The 17,677-nt window shown below is 42.1% G+C and overlaps 1 protein-coding gene across 2 annotated transcripts in view; it reads left to right on the top strand.

The window, feature by feature from the left end:
* Positions 1 to 3,255: 3,255 nt before the first annotated feature.
* MED13L (mediator complex subunit 13L) overlaps positions 3,256 to 17,677 on the top strand; it is a 327,929-nt gene continuing 313,507 nt past the window's right edge. For both annotated transcript variants that reach the window (XM_055236713.2, XM_055236712.2), the window contains exon 1: positions 3,256 to 3,458. In XM_055236713.2, coding sequence (XP_055092688.1) covers positions 3,387 to 3,458 — 72 coding nt within the window. In that variant the 5' untranslated portion in view covers positions 3,256 to 3,386. The remainder of the gene's footprint in view (positions 3,459 to 17,677) is intronic.

The following is a 17,677-nucleotide window of genomic DNA, read 5'->3' as shown; positions in this document are numbered from 1 at the left end:
ATTAGGCTTTGCTCTGAAAGATTTATCATTATTATTTGAGTTTTCGAGAGAGGGTGTCTGTCACACAGGCTGAAGTGCAGTGACAAGATCATGGCTCACTGTAGCCTCAAATTCCTAGGCTCAAGCGATCCTCCTATCTCAGCCTCCCGGGTAGCTGGGACTACAGGTGAGCACCCAGCTAATTTTTTTGTAGAGACGAGAGTTTGTCAGGTTGCCTTGGCTAGTCTTGAATTCCTGGACTCAAGCGATCCACTGGCCTTGGCCTCCCAAAGTGCTGGGACTACAGGTGTGAGCCACTGCACCTGGCCTATTACTATTTCTACTTAAACCTAAACCTGCTGAAGAATGACAATTTGGTCACCAGGTGAGTAGGATAAAACCACCTTCACCTCTGATGTAAATATATGGAATCTGATATGACGGGCATTATACCCTTGAATTGCTCAGGCCTAAGTAACACGGTGTACGTTGACAGAGTGGTTTTTTTTTTTTTTACTTTTATTGACAGTATCTTTATTTATTTATTTATTTAATTTTTTTTTTTTTTAATGGAGTCTCGCTCTGTCACGCAGGCTGGTGTGTAGTGGCGCAATCTCTGTTCACTGCAACCTCTGCTTCCTGGGTTCAAACAATTCTCTTGTCTCAGCCTCCCAAGTAGCTGGGACTACAGGCACATGCCACCACACCCGGCTAATTTTCGTATTTTTAGTATTTTTAGTAGAGACAGGGTTTCATCATGTTGGCCAAGGTGGTCTCGAGCTCTTCACCTCAGGTGGTCTGCCTGACTTCGCCTTCCAAAGTGCACGGATTACAGGCGTGAGCCACTGCACCCGACCATCAACAGTATCTTAACAGAAATTCTCGATATTGGCCTGAGGTCATTGGGTCAGCAATCAGGATCAATTTTTGAAATTAGGAAATGAGGCTCAAAGAGTTAAACTATGTTGGTCAAAGTAATGCAATTAGAGGGATGGCAAAGCCAGCCAGAGGCATCTTTCTAAGGAGCCTCTTGAATTCATGCTTGGGCTCTGGAGTCAGATGGACCTGGGTTTGAGCCATGCACTAACTGAGAGATTGGAGATGTCACTGCACACCTCTGAGTTTTACCTAATTACAGCCTAAGAATAATAACAATATCTACTTTGGGTGGTTGTTCTGCGGATTATGTGAAATAATGTAGGTAAGGACATTTATTGTAACAATATGTTGCATGATAATACACATTATAACATGTTGCTCATGAGTTTTGCTTTAGCAGTATTTGTGGTAGTTCCAAAACTCAGTTCACGTGTTTAAGACTTCTCTCCTTTTATTATACACTCTCATCTCTTCCCTGCTTTCTACTCTTCCTCTATTTTTTTTTTTTTTTTTGAGACAGGGCCTCTCTCTGTCACTCAGGCTGGAGTACCGTGATGCGATCTCGGCTCACGGGGCTCTCTGCAGCCTCTGCCTCCAGGGCTCAAGTTATCCTCCCACCTCAGCCTCTCTAGTAGCTAGGGCTACAGGCACATGCCATACTACGCCTGGCTAATTTTTGTATTTTTTTTTTTTTTTTTTGTCGTGACGGGGGGTCTTGCCACATTGCTCAGGCTGGTCTTAAACCTCGGCTAGGATTACCGGCGTGAGCCACTGTGCCAGCCATCGACTCTTCCTCTTTTAGCTTAGTTTAATCTACCTGAAACAGCTGGCTGTTCCATGTTTGGAGGCTTATTAGTGAAGACATTGTTTTCTCCTCCTCCTTTTCGGGGATCCGTTTCTTGAGGACTGGGAGAGCCTCTCTTCATAGCAGCACTCCTCCGGATTCCCAGGCCATATACTCTCAGGAAATGTTGGTTATTGAATGAATGACGCCAGGAGAAAGGGTCTGCTCCCAACACAGCCTTAGCACAGTGCCTGGAAGTTATAACAGATTCTGGCACACAGCAGGAGCTCAGGAAACATTTATGTAATGAATGAATGAATGAATGAGTGCACACAGTAAACTAGGAGTAAGGGCTCAATAAACATTTCTGCATTAAACGCACAGTGCCTGGAACACAGTACGCGCTCCCTCTATGGCAGCCATGAATATCCCTGGGCGAAGCCTGTGAAACCTTGTCCAAGAGCTTGGCTTCACTGTGCGCGGGTTCGAATCATAACTCCTCTCCCCAAGTGTGCGACCTCGGGCAAGTGACTTAATCCCTTTGTGCTTCAGTTTTCTCCTCTGTAAAAGGCGGACGGCAGCGCGAGCCTCCGAGGACACACTCACCAGAGCACTCGGACCGGCTGCGTGGCTCACATCGCGGCCGCCGCGCCACGCCAGCCGACCTGGGCTGCGAGGGCACAGGCCGGGGGTCCTGCGCCCTCCTCCGCGGCCACCACGGGCGTGCCCGGGACCCACGGTCCCGCCCCGCCACGATCAGTGCACCGCGAGGGGGCGGGGCGGCCACGAGGGGCAGCCCACGGCAGCCAAGGGCCGGCAGTCCGCCGCCCGCCGGGAAGCCCGGCCGCCCGCACTTCTTTCTCTCCCTCTCCGCCACCCTCTCTCCCTCTTCCCGGCCCGAGAACCCGGCCGCGCTCGGCTCAGCAGCGCCTCCCGCGAGCCGCCGCCGCCGCCACCACTCCGGACCCCTCCCCCGCCCGCCCCTCGCTCCCCCCGCGCGGCCGGCGCCCGTCACGTGACCAGGCGCCAGCCAATGGCGGGCCGAGCCGCGGTCGGCGGCCGCCATTGCTGTCAGAGCAAGCGAGCCCGGGGAGGGAGGAGAAGCGAGGCTGACTGGGGAGGAGGGGGGGGTGGGGGAGGAAGAGGAAGGAGGGGACGTCGCTCGGCTGCCGGGGTCGCCCGCTGGCTTCGTCCGCACCCCCCCCTTCGCGAGTTCGCGCTCCGCGGCGGCGGCGGCTCCGAGGCGGCGGCGGCGGCTCCGGGGCTCGCCTCCCCTCGCGCGCCGGCGGGGGCCGAGGGGGAGTCGGTGGCTGGAGATAAACAAGGCGGCGGCAGCGGCAGCAGCGGCGGCGGCGGCGGCTGAGGAGCAGGGAAGGCGGAGGCGGCGGCCGGCCCGCAGCGCCGGCCCGGGAGGCAGCGGCGGCCCTGAGAGGCGGGGAGGGCGCCGGGCCGCACGGACAGCGCCCCCCGCCGCCGCCGAAACCGCCGCAGCCGCCGCCGCCGCCCGAGCAGGAAGGAGCCGCGCGGCCGCCGCGGACCCCCCCGCCAGCCCGGGCCCGCCGCCCCCGGCGCGGCGTCGCCGCGGCGCCTCCCGCCTGCCCGCCGGCCCTCGCGCCCTCCCCCGGCGGCGGCGGCGGCCCGGCCGCCCCGCGCTCCCCGGTGAGGCGCCGCCGCCCGGCCCGGCCTCGCCTCGGACGCCTCGCTCCGACATGCCCCTCTCTGGCGGCCGGGCTCGCGGAGGATCATGACTGCGGCAGCGAACTGGGTGGCGAACGGGGCGAGCCTGGAGGATTGTCACTCCAACCTCTTTTCGCTGGTGAGTAGCTGGGCTGCGGGGAGGGGGCTGTGCCGGGGAAGGGGGGGGTCCCCGACCTCCGCCGCCGACCAACTTTCTCCTCCCGCCGCCGGGACTTCGCCCCTCCCTCGCGTCTCCCCGCCGTTCGCCTCTCGCCGATTCTCCCCCTTTTGGATCGTCTCTCTCTCGCCTTGGATCCCATCCAGTGTTTATTTGGCTCTTTAAAAATCGTTTGTGAGCGCGGCGCTCGGCGTGGAATTTGCATGTGGAAGTCTCGGAGCTGCGGATTCTGGGTCGCACTTCGAACGCCCACCCTCTGTTGCAATCGCACTCCCCTTCTCCTCCCCTTTCCCCCCTTTTTTCCCCCCGTAAATGTGGAAGGCTTTGCCTTGTGCTGCCGCGCCTCCGATCGGCAACCTCTTCTCCCGTTGTCGGATCGGCTGCCTGCCCGCCCGCCTGCATTTTGAATTTTTTTAAATTCCATAATGACACCTGCAATTTCGCCCTAAAATAGTTGATTGAATGCGATTGTGTCAGGAAAGGACTCTTGCACCCGAAGCTCCCGCGATTGTAAACATCGACAGCCGCCTGCCTCTCGGGGCTTACTACGCTGGAGAGCCGTAAAGCCATTGCACCGAGCCGACGGAAGGTGGAGAAAGCTTTTTCTTCTTTCTCTCCTCCTGTGTCTTTTAAAAACTGTTTTCTCTATCCTAACAACGAATACACACACACACACACACACACACACACACACACACACACACACAAAAGCAACAAGCTGGTCGGTTTGATAACATCGCTTTTATCTGCCTTCGCCTCTCTCGCTCTCTGTCTGATAATTGACAACTTTTCTTCGGATTTGAATCGCCTGCCTTAATCTTGAAGCAGTTAGGGTGTCAATTGTTCTCGTGGAAGCCTGGCACCCGCCGACGGCGTCTAGATTCATCGAAATTAAAAATGTATAGGGCTCCAGCAACTCTTTTCCTGGCGGTGGCAGTGACATTTGGTGGTAAATGCCATCTTTGCTTTTTATTGGGTCGTATTACCTACCTCTGAAAACATTCACGTTGTTAAACCTGGCGTTTAGGCTAATAATTGCAGTGCGTGGTCTTTAAATATGTGCTTTGTGCATGAGTCACTGTATGTATAGCTATGTGCCCAGGAGAGTACGAATTTGTTTAAATATTGAGCAAAGATTTGTAAACAGATGTAAGGCAATTACGTTTCAAGCGTAGAATATAATTGGAAAATTGGCTGAACGGTTTATTTAATTTAGCCTTAAAAACACCCAACTTATTTTAAGTTGTGTACCCTGTTTTTTTTTTAGGGGATGGTGAGTCCCTTTTGGAGAGCATGCATTTTGGAAATTATTTTCTGTAACCCCCGCTGTAGATAGAAGCATTATTTCCCTCTTAATCCTTGTTTACACTGGATAAATAATTTAGTGTTCAAATTGTAATTAGTTACATTTAATTATGGGTGGCATAGATGCCTTTTTGCTATGAGACTAATGGAGAAATGCAAATTCTTGCCAACTTTTCAAATGAAAGTGTTACTTTATTAAATGTGTTACAATGCAGACCAAAAAATCGACACATGTGATTTTTACCTACAAAGACATAGTATCCTTGCTCTCACTCTAGTAAAATCAGGTAAATTTTTTTAAATGAAATATTTTAATCCAGATATTTAGTCTTAAAATTCATTTATAAGTTGGAATTCTTTCTCTTAGTATTATGATAATTTTCCCTTGATTTTTTGGTGTGTGGGAGTAAAACCCCCTTTTGCCTCTTCTTTTTCCCTCCTCAGTCTTATCATTTAGAGTCAGTCAGGTTCAGGGACTTTCATAGATTAGCAAACATACTGATCAAGGGGCATTTAAAATGATTTTTGTGTGGTTACTGGTGACCACATTGACACTTACAGGTAATTAAAATAACCAAGTAGAGCGATCTCCCAAATTATCATATATTATGCTGACTGGTAATGGCTGTGTATATACGGATTCTGTAGACAAATGAAAGTATATGTATAGCCAGTCTTTAGGGTATATCATTTCTTTTGTCTTTTTTTTTTTTTTTAAAAAAAGCTTAAGTAAGGATGATAACGTTACAGAGATAAAATGCTTGAGATTCTTTTGGAGAAGCAATTTTGTAGGAGAGGATTCTGTACTTTGATAACTAACTAAAGGTTTGTGTTTGCGATATTTCTCCCCTAAACCTCTTTAAACCAAGGGATTGATTTTTGAATATGCTTTTTTAAAAAGAATTATTTTTTAAGTAGCAACTTCGAACTAGAGAACCATAGTAATGCTTAGTTGATTTTTTTTTAAAGGAACGTAGAATGTCTTCGTTCTCTTGTACATGGAGTGTGGATAAGGTGCTATTGAGGAAATCTAAATTAATGAAACTGCTGACTTGTACATTTTTCTGATTCCAAATTGAGATTTTTTTTTTTGAAAATGCTATACAGCAGCAGCAACCTGGAATATTAAAAATATGTTGCCCAAAGTACATTGTATATCATAGTTATTTCTGAAGGAGATGTAATCCCTTGTTCAAAATCATGTTTTTTATAAGAACGCTTTATGGTTTAATAATAGCATGCATTTTTTTCTTTTGGCCTGCAGGGTTTTTTTTTTTTTTTTTTTTTTGCAGAGAAAAGTATTTATAAAGAATTTACCTAGATACTCTCATTAGTTAGATTGAAATAAGAGATTAAAGTTCTTTACCATGGTAATACCCACCCAGTTTCCATTACCTTGAGGTGTTCATTATGGCTTACCAAAAGTTGATTGTGCAGTCAATGAGACACTTTAAGATTTCTGCTAGTCTTTTACTTATTTTCTGATTTTTTACTGCATGGAATTAACAAATTCGTACTCTCCTGGGCACATAGCTATACATATTAATTTCTTTAAATTTTCAGCATCCATTCCCTTTTCCTAACGTGTGAAAAATGCCATTGTGTATATATGATATGGGTCATTGTATGAGTTTCTTATTCTAACTGCTGTGAGACTTGTAGCTGCTGCATGAAGTGCATGCCTGGCTGTGCCTTTCTGACTCAAAACTATTTTCTTATGCTGTCCATCACATTTCTGGGTGACTTTTTATATATTCACTCAGTTAATCATTCAGTTAAGTGTGTTAAATCTGCCTTTTTGAAAAGTGTAACAGTGCACCCTATGGTATGTGAACTCATTCTTGTGAGAAGATGTAATTTCTGGATGTTAAGTAGATATTTATTTTTCTCGATTGAGTTAATATGGAGAAAGTGATTTTGTGCCCTTTAACTAGATTTAAATATGTTCTCTTCGATATGAGGCAGTGATCTCTAATTCTTAGATATTTATGGTCCACTTTCATGTTTTATTTGCTTAGAATCTTCCTGACTATGGATAATTGGGTAATAATCTCAAATTCTTGCTGAATTGAGACACTCGTACACCCGTTAGTACGTAATTCCTATTGAAGACCATTAATTCTGTATTTGAAGTTTTTAAGATAATCTATTGTTGACCTACTTTCTTTTTGTCTTAAGGGGTTTTTTTTTGCAGAAAGGGAAGATAGTTGTAAATGTAGAAACTCTAAAATTATTATTTTTTTTTTTTTGCGCTAGAACAAAATAGGGTGGACTATGAAATGGAAATTAGGAAAAGGGAATGATTTCTCTAATTTTCAAAGTACCAAAATACACAAGGTATTTTTTTGTACCAGTTCATTGTGATTTTATAATTTATGTTTAAAGCATTTTTTTCTATGATGGTTCATTTTCTTTGTTTTTATTTTTTATGTTTTTGAGACGGAGTTTCACCTTGTTGCTCAGGCTGGAGTGCAAAGGTGCCATCTCAGTTCACCGCAACCTCTGCCTCCCAGGTTCTAGCGATTCTCCTCCCTCAGCCTCCCGAATACCTGGGATTACAGGCATGCGCCACCACGCCCGGCTAATTTTGTATTTTTAGTAGAGACAGGGTTTCTTCATGTTGGTCAGGCTGGTCTCGAACTCCCGACCTTAGGTGATCCACCTGCCTCGGCCTCCCAAAGTGCTGGGATTACAGGCATGAGCCACTGCGCCTGGCTGTCATTTTCTGTAATGAAAATATTTACAATTTGTTAATGTATGTTTTCGGTTTAGCATTTTGTTGTTAGTAGCACATGGTGTTACAGTATTTATATATTTTTAATAGCAATAATTGCCACCCGGTAATAGTTGCCATATTAACCTCCAATTGCTAGTAAATATTTTTAAGTACATAATAGACAGCAATTTAAGGCATAGTGTAGCAGTTTACTGGACCGTTTTAAAGAGCCATTTGTACGTGTGATGAGTTCATAATTTTAAAGAGACAATAATGTACCTTAGGCCTGTATGCTACAAATATTTTGCTGTGGATGTTGCTTGAAGTACTCATTGGGAAGAAATTAGATAGGGCCTATTCTTTGTGAGAAGAATGGGCAAGGGGGTGCGTTTAGGATAGTATGTTTTTATTGAGTTTATGCCAGGTGCTTATATAGCTTATCATTTTATTTTTTTTTTTGTTTTGGTTTTTTTTTTTGAGACTGGAGTCCCACTCTGTCACCCAGGCTGGAGTGCAGTGGCGAAGTCTCAGCTCACTGCAACATTCAACTCCCGGGTTCAAGGGATTCTCTTGCCTCAGCCTCCCAGCAGCTGGGATTACAGGCGCCTGCCACCATGCCTGTCTAATGTATTTGTGTTTTTAGTAGAAATGGGGTTTTGCCATGTTGGTCAGGCTGGTCTGGAACTCCTGACCTTGTGATCCGCCTGCCTCGGCTTCCCAAAGTGCTGGGATTACAGGCGTGAGCCACCGCGCCCGGCCAGCCTGGTTTTTAATTGTATTCCTTAACACTTCCAGAGATCTCTCTCACCAGTTTGTACTAGTGCTATAAATTGTGATAACCAAGTTAATTTTGTTCCATAATTATTTTTGCCTAATAATTTAAAATTGAGATGAAACTCTTATCTCAATGAAAATATGTAAATATTACCATTTACATATTTATAAAATGAGAAACTGTTAGACAACAGAAAAATTGTTAATTTTTTATGAACAGTTAATTCAGCTGTCTCTCAACTTTGAATCAAAGAGTAGGTTTTTTTTTGAACATTCGACTTATTTTTGATTGAAGAAAATAACAATAATAACAATGTTCCCTTTCTTTAAAGCTAGTAGTAGGAGTACTGATTTGTGTGTGTGTGTGTGTGTGTGTTTTTGGAAGTGAATGATACATTTATTTCACAGGAGCTAACCAGTTAGCGAGATTAGACAAATTTTATGAGAATTAGTAGTATGGTTGAATATTAGGTATTACTATTATTATTGAACTGTGCATTGCAACTGTAGAAATGAAAAAAATACATGCAACGTTGTTATTAGTGTCATTTATTTCAGATGTGTTTTGTGCAGATCTGCTTTACAAACTGTTGTGTGATGTTGGCCACCAGAATTTCTGTTTCGTTGTAACGTTTCTTTTTTTTTTTTTTTTTTTTTTTTTTTGAGATGGAGTCTTGCTCTGTGGCCCAGGCTGGCGTGCAGTGGCGCGATCGCGGCTCACTGCAAGCTCCGCCTCCCAGGTTCACGCCATCCTGCTGCCTCAGCCTCCCGAGTAGCTGGAACTACAGGTGCCCGCCACCATGCCTGGCTAATTTTTTTTTTGTATTTTTAGTAGAAACGCGGTTTCACCGTGTTAGCCAGGATGGTCTCGATCTCCTGACCTCGTGATCTGCCCGCCTCGGCCTCCCAAAGTGCTGGGATTACAGGCGTGAGCCACCGCACCTGGCCTGTCATAACATTTCTATTTTAAGAAATTACATTTAATGTATTTCAAAGTGAGGTAGTTAGGTAGCCTAAAAGTCTGTATAATATGGTAGCACGCGCACACACACGTATTCGTTTCATAGGACTCTCTTAGAGTTTCAGAATTAGCGAATCAGTATTTGTATGTGTTCTTGGAATGTAGGACATTTTTCCCCCTCTTGAGTCATTTAACTTCTTTCTGAGCTTGTTCAGATAATTTTCTTCCTTCCTTCCTTCCTTCCTTCCGTCCGTCCGATGGAGTCTCGCTCTGTCTCCAGGCTGGAGTGCAGTGGTGCGAAGTCGCCTCGCTGCAACCTCCGCCTCCCGGGCTCAAGCGATTTTCCTGCCTCAGCCTCCCGAGTAGCTGGGACTACAGGCGCGTGCCACTATGCCCAGCTAATTTTTGTATTTTTTAGTAGAGATGGGGTTTCACCATGTTGGCCAGGATGGTCTCTATCTCTTGACCTTGTGATCCGCCCGCCTCGGCCCTCCAAAGTGCTGGGATTACAGGCTTGAGCCACCGCGCCCAGCTGATAATTTTCTTTTATAGTATATACTTTCATTGTTTATTTGAAAGATTTAAAGGTGTTAGCTTTGTTGTGTTCCGGAATTCACTTCATTACATAGGGGAGATGATATTTCATTAATCTTAGTAAATATTAACATAAACGAATTCCAAATTCAGACTCATTTGCATGAATGAAGTATGTATGCTTGCCCAATTTTTGTTTAGTATGGAGTCACTTATGTACATCAGCGTTTTCTGTCTTTGCTTTAGTTGATAAAACAATGGAGTAAAGGAACACGAATTTTAAACTATTTTTCTATTACTGAACTTTAAGATTATCTAGCTGGGCGTGGTGGCTCAAGCCTGTAATCCCATCACTTTGTGGGGAGGCCAAGGCGGGCGGATCACGAGGTCAGGAGATTGAGACCATCCTGGCCAACATGGTGAAACCCCGTCTCTACTAAAAATAGAAAAAAATCAGCTGGGTGTGGTGGTGCGCGTCTGTAATCCCAGCTACTTGGGAGGCTGAGGCAGGGGAATCGCTTCATTCCAGGAGGCAGAGGTTTCAGTGAGCCGAGATGGCGCCACTGCACTCCAGCCTGGCGACAGAGCGAGACTCTGTCTCAAAAAAAAAAAAAAAAAAATTATCTGTGGTATAGAATAGATTTTATCCTCACATATTGGCTGTAATGATCCTCCTTTAGGAACTCCTGTTTTTCTTGCATTTATATTAGCATGTTTTAGTTATCTTTGTTGGAGTAGAGTTGTCCTCCTTTTTTTAAGTTAATAAAGTGTTTTTTAGAATATATTTTGATTCTAGTTTGAAAAAAAAAGAAAAATGCCTTGTATTTTTTCATTGACCTCTTTCTAGGTGACAGGAGAGTCAGTTGTGTCCAAGGCAAAATGTTATTTCATTGGCATTTCCATACTCTGGTTTACTGTGTATATTTCTGAGTGTTTATTTCTCATTCTAGATGAATTGTGGTGTGGAATCTAATTAAAACTGTATTTCTACTACTTTGAAATAGCGCAGAGCCTTGGCTGACAGCTTTCTACATTTTGTACTGTTTTTCAGTATAGTAAAATTCCATTACTGCTTTTCTTTTTTGTCTGTTTTGTTTTGTTTTGTTTTTGAGACAGTCTCCCTGTGTCACTCAGGCTGGAGTGCAGTGAGTTCAAGCAGTCCTCCCACCTCAGCCTCCCCAGATGTTGGGATTATAGGCGTGAGCCGCTGCTCCCCGCCTCCATTACTGTTAAAGGATCCTCTTGAGTTGATTGCATCAAAATTTCATTTGTGTCTTTTTTTTTTTTTTTTTTTTTTTGCATAGTTTAAATTTGTGGCTCTAACTTTAAAAGTAGATTGGGGGGGTGGGGAGGAGGGAGAGCATCAGGAAGAATAGTTAATGGATGCTGGGCTTAATACCTAGATGATAGGCCGTTGCGGTGCGGTGCTCAGGCCTGTAATCCCAGCACTTTGGGAGGTCGAGGCTGGCCGATCAGGAGGTCAGGAGATCGAGACCATCCTGGCCAACGTGGTGAAACCTTGTCTCTACTAAAAATACAAAAAGTAGCTGGGCGTGGTGGTGTGTGCCTGTAATCCCAGCCACTCGGGAGGCTGAGACAGAATTGCTTGAACTAGGGAGCTGGAGGTTTCCGTGAGCTGAGATTGCTCCACTGCACTCCAGCCTGGCGACAGAGCGAGACTGTCTCAAACAAAACAAAACAAAAAACAACAACAAAAAACCTAGGTGATGGGTTAATCTGTGCAGCGAATCACCATGGCACATGGTTACCTATGTAACAAAACCTGCACATGTACCCCAGAATTTAAAATAAAAGTTGATGGGGAAAAAAAAATTGATAGAAGATAAAGCAGGAAAATATTTAAGTCTTCATTAGATCTTTTTACTTAATAAGTCTTAATTTGTATTAAGTCACTGAGTTGAATGTATTTAAGACATTTGATATTAAAATTAAATTGGAGTAACAGACTTGTTTCAAATAAAATATGTAATTGTAAACAAGTTTTATGATATTGAGTAGAAATTTCAAAAATTGGTAATCTAAAAGGATATTAAACTGAATAAGAATTATTGTGATCTTTTTTTTTCTCCCTTAAAGAACATTGACAAATTTATGAAGAAGTTTGTTTTTTTTTTTGCTGGGGGCAGGGGAGATAGGGTCTCACTATGTTGCTCAGGCGGTTTCAAACTCCTGGCCTCAAATGATCCTCCCGCCTTGGCCTCCCAAAGTACTGGGATTACAGGTGTGAGTATGAGGAAGTATTTTTGAGTATAATACAGGAGGCTTCCTCCTATTTCAGTATTATTAAGTAAGAAGGATGATTAAATCTATCTGAACTTAATATGAGCGCTAATAAGGTATTCAAAAGAGTATAGTTGGTTTGGCAAAACATTTTATGTTGACAATTCTGACTATTGAATTTTCATGTCTTAAAGAGAAATAAGGAAAAACATGCATATATCTAACTCTGGAACATTTGGAAGTAGCTCCTAGTATTTGTGCCTGCGTATAAGCCTGGCACAATCCTACTTAAGTTCAAATGTTACCTCCTCTCACTACCACAGGCAGAACTAGTTACCCTGGCTCCTGATATGTACCTCCCTCTGTGTACCTCTGAAAATCAGATGAGCTTCTGCAGGAGAGTGACCCTGTCGAAATCATCTTTGCTAGGTGCTCATTAACTATCTGTTAAGTGATTGAATTCCTGGACGATTATTCTCCATTCCTCAAGGGAGCTCTTACTGACCATTTGGGTCTTGATCACAAGTATGCTGTTTTTATTTCAGCTTATTTTGATGATTAAATCTGTGTTCTGAATATATTTTATCTAGACTTTATGTACTGTGGCTTGGTAATATTTTAGATGAAGTCTAGAAATTCCTTATTAAAGACAATTCCAACTGATCATGAGACATGTTCTTACTCCTCAAAGGAATAGGAATTCATTTAGTATTTAGATTTTCTGTAACATAGTAGACAACCTATAGATTTTTGAGCCTTCTGGGGATTTTGTTTGGGGGCTTGATCCAGAATTCCTTTACTTTCATTCTTTAAGCTGTATAGCAGGGCTTTTGTTCAACGTTCAAAAGATTATTTTCTATGAGCCCAGTAAAATGGGAAATAAACTGGTAGTAGGGAAACTTGAGTTGTATTAAACATTTTTACTAGTGACTCGCCAGCTTGATCACGTAATAGTTCTGTGCCTCAGTTTCTCCTGTAAACTTGGTGTTAATTTGGAGGGCAGGAGGCGTGAAAAATCATTTTGAGTACCTTTTAAGGAAAGCACTTTGGATGACTAGATGATGTTCTTTAATAGGAAAAGACCTTTAGTAAATTACAACTAAAGTTATAGAGTAGCCCAAGGCAGTTAACCAGGACATTGAAATGGTAAAATGACTTGTTTTAAGTATGGCGTTTATGTTGTGTTTGTGTTTTTTTCTAGGGAGCAGAGGATTAAATTGTTCTTCTGTCTTTCCTCATAAATAAGCCAAGATTGAGAAGAAAAACTTGAAATTCATCTTTAGTTTTTAACAGTTTTTCGTTACAACCATATATGATTCACAGTTGCATGGTGTGCCTTTAATGCGCTGGGTGATTTTGCTGTACCAACTCTGAGCTATAGCTGGCTGAGATTGGGAATTGAACTGTGGCTCTTATTTGGTAGTTTAAGCTATTAATTCCTTGGCAGCTCTGGAGTGCTCTTTGAACTTTAAATAGCAGTTCTATTAACATTTTGAGATTTGTCTCAGGGAATGTCAGGAATAGTACTTAATAAATATATTTTTCTTCTTAAAGACTAAATCATGTTTTAGTTTGACACGCATGTCACAACCCTTACTGTGTTTTGAACAGAGAGAACTCAGCTACTGGCTAATTTCTATTTTCTGTTTAATAATGTGGCAGTATCTAAAAATATTGTTTAGCCTTGTTGAAGGAAGGAAAGCCCTCCCACAAATCTGTAGCGTTTGTATTAGTCATGTTGAATATGAATAGTGTTTTAAGTTGTATCTAGAGGTTTAGAATTTTACATGTAGGTGGTCTCCTGTGTTCTAAAGTATTAGAAAAAGTTAATTTGTAAGTTTGTTTTCACGAAAAAACTCCTTTCTCTTGCTACAAATGATGGTTAGCCTATTTACCTTGTATATTGTACTTAATTAGGTGTGTTATAAAACTCAAATGCTATTTATGGCAGCATTTTTATGGGAATAAACTTACACTTAGTGTTCTCATGTAGATTGTCAGGAGCACCTTTTCTGAAACTGACTTAACAGTCCTGGCAGTCAGAGCAGACACTTCTCTGCTGCAGGCAGTGGGAGCTATAGCCACTCTTCTAGGCCAAGGAGAGGATTGCTGTGTGGAAGAGTGTGGAGAGGTGAGGATGGCGCCCTGTGGGAAGAGCAGCAGTTTTGAAGGCAGGTTTTCCTTTCCCTGCTTGTGGGCACCCACTGCTGCTTTCTCTTTGCTGATACTAGTGGCAGGTTCTGTGATGTCATCAGGAAAAGATGCTGTATTTCTTTGCATTTTAGCACTTCCCTCCTCTTTCCTCTCCTCCTTCACTCAGCCCTGGAGACAAGCTTTCTGCTGGCTGTTACGTTTGCTGAATGAGGACTTCTGAGATCCAATGAGATGAAAAGGGTATTAGGGCTGAGATTGGATGGGGTAGCCAGTAAACAAATACTTAGAAATGTTAATGTTTTGTATGCCATGTTTGAGAAATTTGAGACATGTATTTTGGAATAATGTACATCAGAAATTATTAAAATCTAGCTTGGGTTAACAAAAGGGCTAGACTGAATGCGGAAAAAAGATCTGCATGCACTATTTAATTTCTGCAGAGGGAGAGTGACATGGACCTATACATAATATCTGATAATACTTTGTAGCCAGAGAAACCCGAAAGGGGAGTTATAAAACTGGATGTTGAAGGAATGGATGGATGTAGCTTGCTAGAGAAGAAGGGGAAGGGCATTCTTTGGAACCTTGACAATTCTTAGTCTTTATTCTTGAGGATCTTTATTGAGGTGGTATGTAGGAGAACACTTCTAATTTATGGTCCTGGTTCTTGGCTTTCTTTTAAAAAACAGTACAAAGACTTATTGAAATTGAATTTTTATTAGGTGGAAAATTTGAAGTGTGGGCAGGCCAATTTAGATTAAGAAATGATGTTAAAATAATTTTCCGTTTTCTAAAATCAGTTCTGAACTTTAAAAAAGTGCTATATTACGCAAAATGCTAATGACTAAAGTGACAAATATTTCAGAAACTGGACAGACGTGAATCTTAAATGAGCAGATGGGATATGAAACTAAAATGGGAGATAATCCAAGACGATATAGAAACTATTATGAGAAGTGAATTGAGGAAAAACAAGTGTGTTAAATGGTATTACATTTAATAATGTGTTTAAAAGCCTTTCTAGGACTGCTCTCTTACACAGACAAATTAGAATTGTTGAACTGTGTAACCCTTCATTGTTTAAATTCTGTGCATTGAAAACAAATTCGATTTTGGTTTAGGATTACTTCTCATGAAGCCTAGGCTTTTAAGTTGTGAAGGTATGGGTTATATGTGCTTTAAATAGACAATCTAATTTGCTTTCTCTGACATAAAAGTAAAGAAATGAAATAATGGTGATTTTCAGAGACAATCGTGGTGAACCTTGAAGGAGAGAGGTGTAAGGAGTGAAAGAGAGGGAAGATTTGCTATTTGGGCAGCTTGGTAGTTCAAATAATTGTATTTGACTGTTGAGAGTAGAATCTCAGATAAGTGGGTTGAGGAATGAATGAATGGCAAGATAAGCCAGTACAGACACTTTTCAGTTCTATCTGTCTGTCTAATCATTCTAGAGATGGGGGTTGGATGGGCAGTGGGATCTTGCTGTGTTACCCAGGCTGGACTTGAACTCCGGGACTCAAGTAATCCTCTTGCCTCAGCCTCTGGAGTAGCTGGAACTTCAGGCGTGCACCATTGTGTGCAGCTTACTTTTAAGTTTGATTCAGAAGGTTGATTGTGAAGCAAGCAGGAATGGGGGAGTAGGGGAGGGTAAGAGCCTGAAAGGTAGATCTGTGTTTGTCGACTTTGGAGCAACAATAGTGGAAAGACAGAAGGAAAGATGGAAGATACAAGGAAAGTTGATAAAACAAGCCTGGCTGGAGGATGGTTATCAAAAACCCAGCCGGTAGTGTTAGTGCTAGAAAAGATTAAGACACCTCTTAGAAATACAAGATGTGATGATCTAAGAAAGGAATAAGTGTGAAGGAAGTGGGAAACAATCTCAATCTTATAACTTGAGTGTTTTTTGAGTTCAAGGATTAAAAGTAGTGAGCTTGAGCCCAAATAAACAAAATCAATTATTAAAAATTTTAGCTAGAAATTTTCCATTTTGTTAGTTGATTGCAGCAATCATTTTATTTTTGTTACCTTCCTTTAAAGGTTTTAAAGAGTTTTACAGTTTCGCAAGTATAAAACTGATTTTGAACTAGACATATCAGAACTGACACATATCTGCTGAAATGAGAAGTATTGTTCAAAGTAGGCCCCCTTGAAATGGATCAAATAATGTTGCCATTGTTTATAAATTTTTTTGTACTTTTCCTTTGGAATTGCTTTTAGAGACAGTTTAGTTGGCTGCCCCGGAAAATCTTATTTTAAGATTTGCCTCTTTAGTCAGTGTCTTCTCTCTTTGCAGTTTATTATTTTAGTTCTGCTTTTTGCTCTAAACTGCGCCTGAGAGTTAACAGTTTAGTACCCTTCTGATGAGAGCCTTGCTGCTGATGAGTGAAAGCCCAGGGAAAGCTCCATTTTGGGTATATTGGCGTACATACGTTGTGGATGTATGCCAGGAATTCCAGCCTTGCTTGAACCTCTGCCTTCTCAGGTTCTCAGTCTAGCGGTTCAATGTACTTTGTTTTCATACAGCTTCAGTGGAGGTGGGTTTAGCAATCCGTTGATTGGCAAGACAGGATATTGGGACCAATTAAGTGGTGGTGGTATTTTTGCTTTTTGAGGATCAAGGCAAATTATCCTAAGGGTAGAGTAGAATTCTATGTTGTGTCTTCTCTCTGTCTGACTAGCAAGAGTCAGACATCAAATTGAGGCTCATTTTAGAGCCTTGGGATAAATAAATAAATGTATCCTGTTGAGATAATCTCTTAAGGTTTAAACTGAAGTTTGGTTTGTGTGATACCCAACTTCTTACCTTTGACCACTTGGGTTGCCTTATTCATTGGAGACTGCCTAGTAAGATAGCTAGTAGCTAGCCCACACATATTGTCTCAGTAATTTCTTCCACAGTTGGAGATTAGCACAATAGAATTTAGAATTATACTTTATAGTAGTCTGCCTGAATAGTTAGTGTGGGAGGAAGTGCAGAGGACCCTTTACCTGTAGTAGGGATGTCTCTACTAGTTGTTTAGATTACAAGTTGCAGTGGCAAGTATTATTTCTGTTTTTCAATTCAGAAATATAATGAGATTTTTAGACCTTTTCTCAGTCAGTTTTACTTTTTTTGGTCTTCAGATTACATAGTTTAATTTATAATTCTTTTTTAGTTTTTTTACATAATACAAGAGAATGGAAATCCTATCAGAAAGTGTTGTGATGTAATCCTAGAGCTATAGATATTTTAGGAAAATTTAGCTACATAATAGTTATTCTAAACAAATAAGAAAAGGTACTTTAGAAATTTTCAGATTTATGACACCTGAGCCGTTTAGCATTTAGAATTTATATCAGAGCATGAATCTTCATCTTAGCAACTAAAAAGCACAAATATTTGCCTCCTGAGATACAAGTTCTTAACTAACATTTAAGTTACTAAAAACACAGTTTTCAATGTATGTCACTTTAACCTGCAAAGTGTAATCATCTGCACAGATTGAATCAGGTTTC

The sequence above is a fragment of the Symphalangus syndactylus genome, chromosome 13 (genome assembly GCF_028878055.3).
Source record: "Symphalangus syndactylus isolate Jambi chromosome 13, NHGRI_mSymSyn1-v2.1_pri, whole genome shotgun sequence".
NCBI classification, from domain to species: domain Eukaryota; kingdom Metazoa; phylum Chordata; class Mammalia; order Primates; family Hylobatidae; genus Symphalangus; species Symphalangus syndactylus.
The sequence above is the reverse complement of the archived record's forward strand: the minus strand, read 5'-3'. Positions and strand labels throughout refer to the sequence as shown.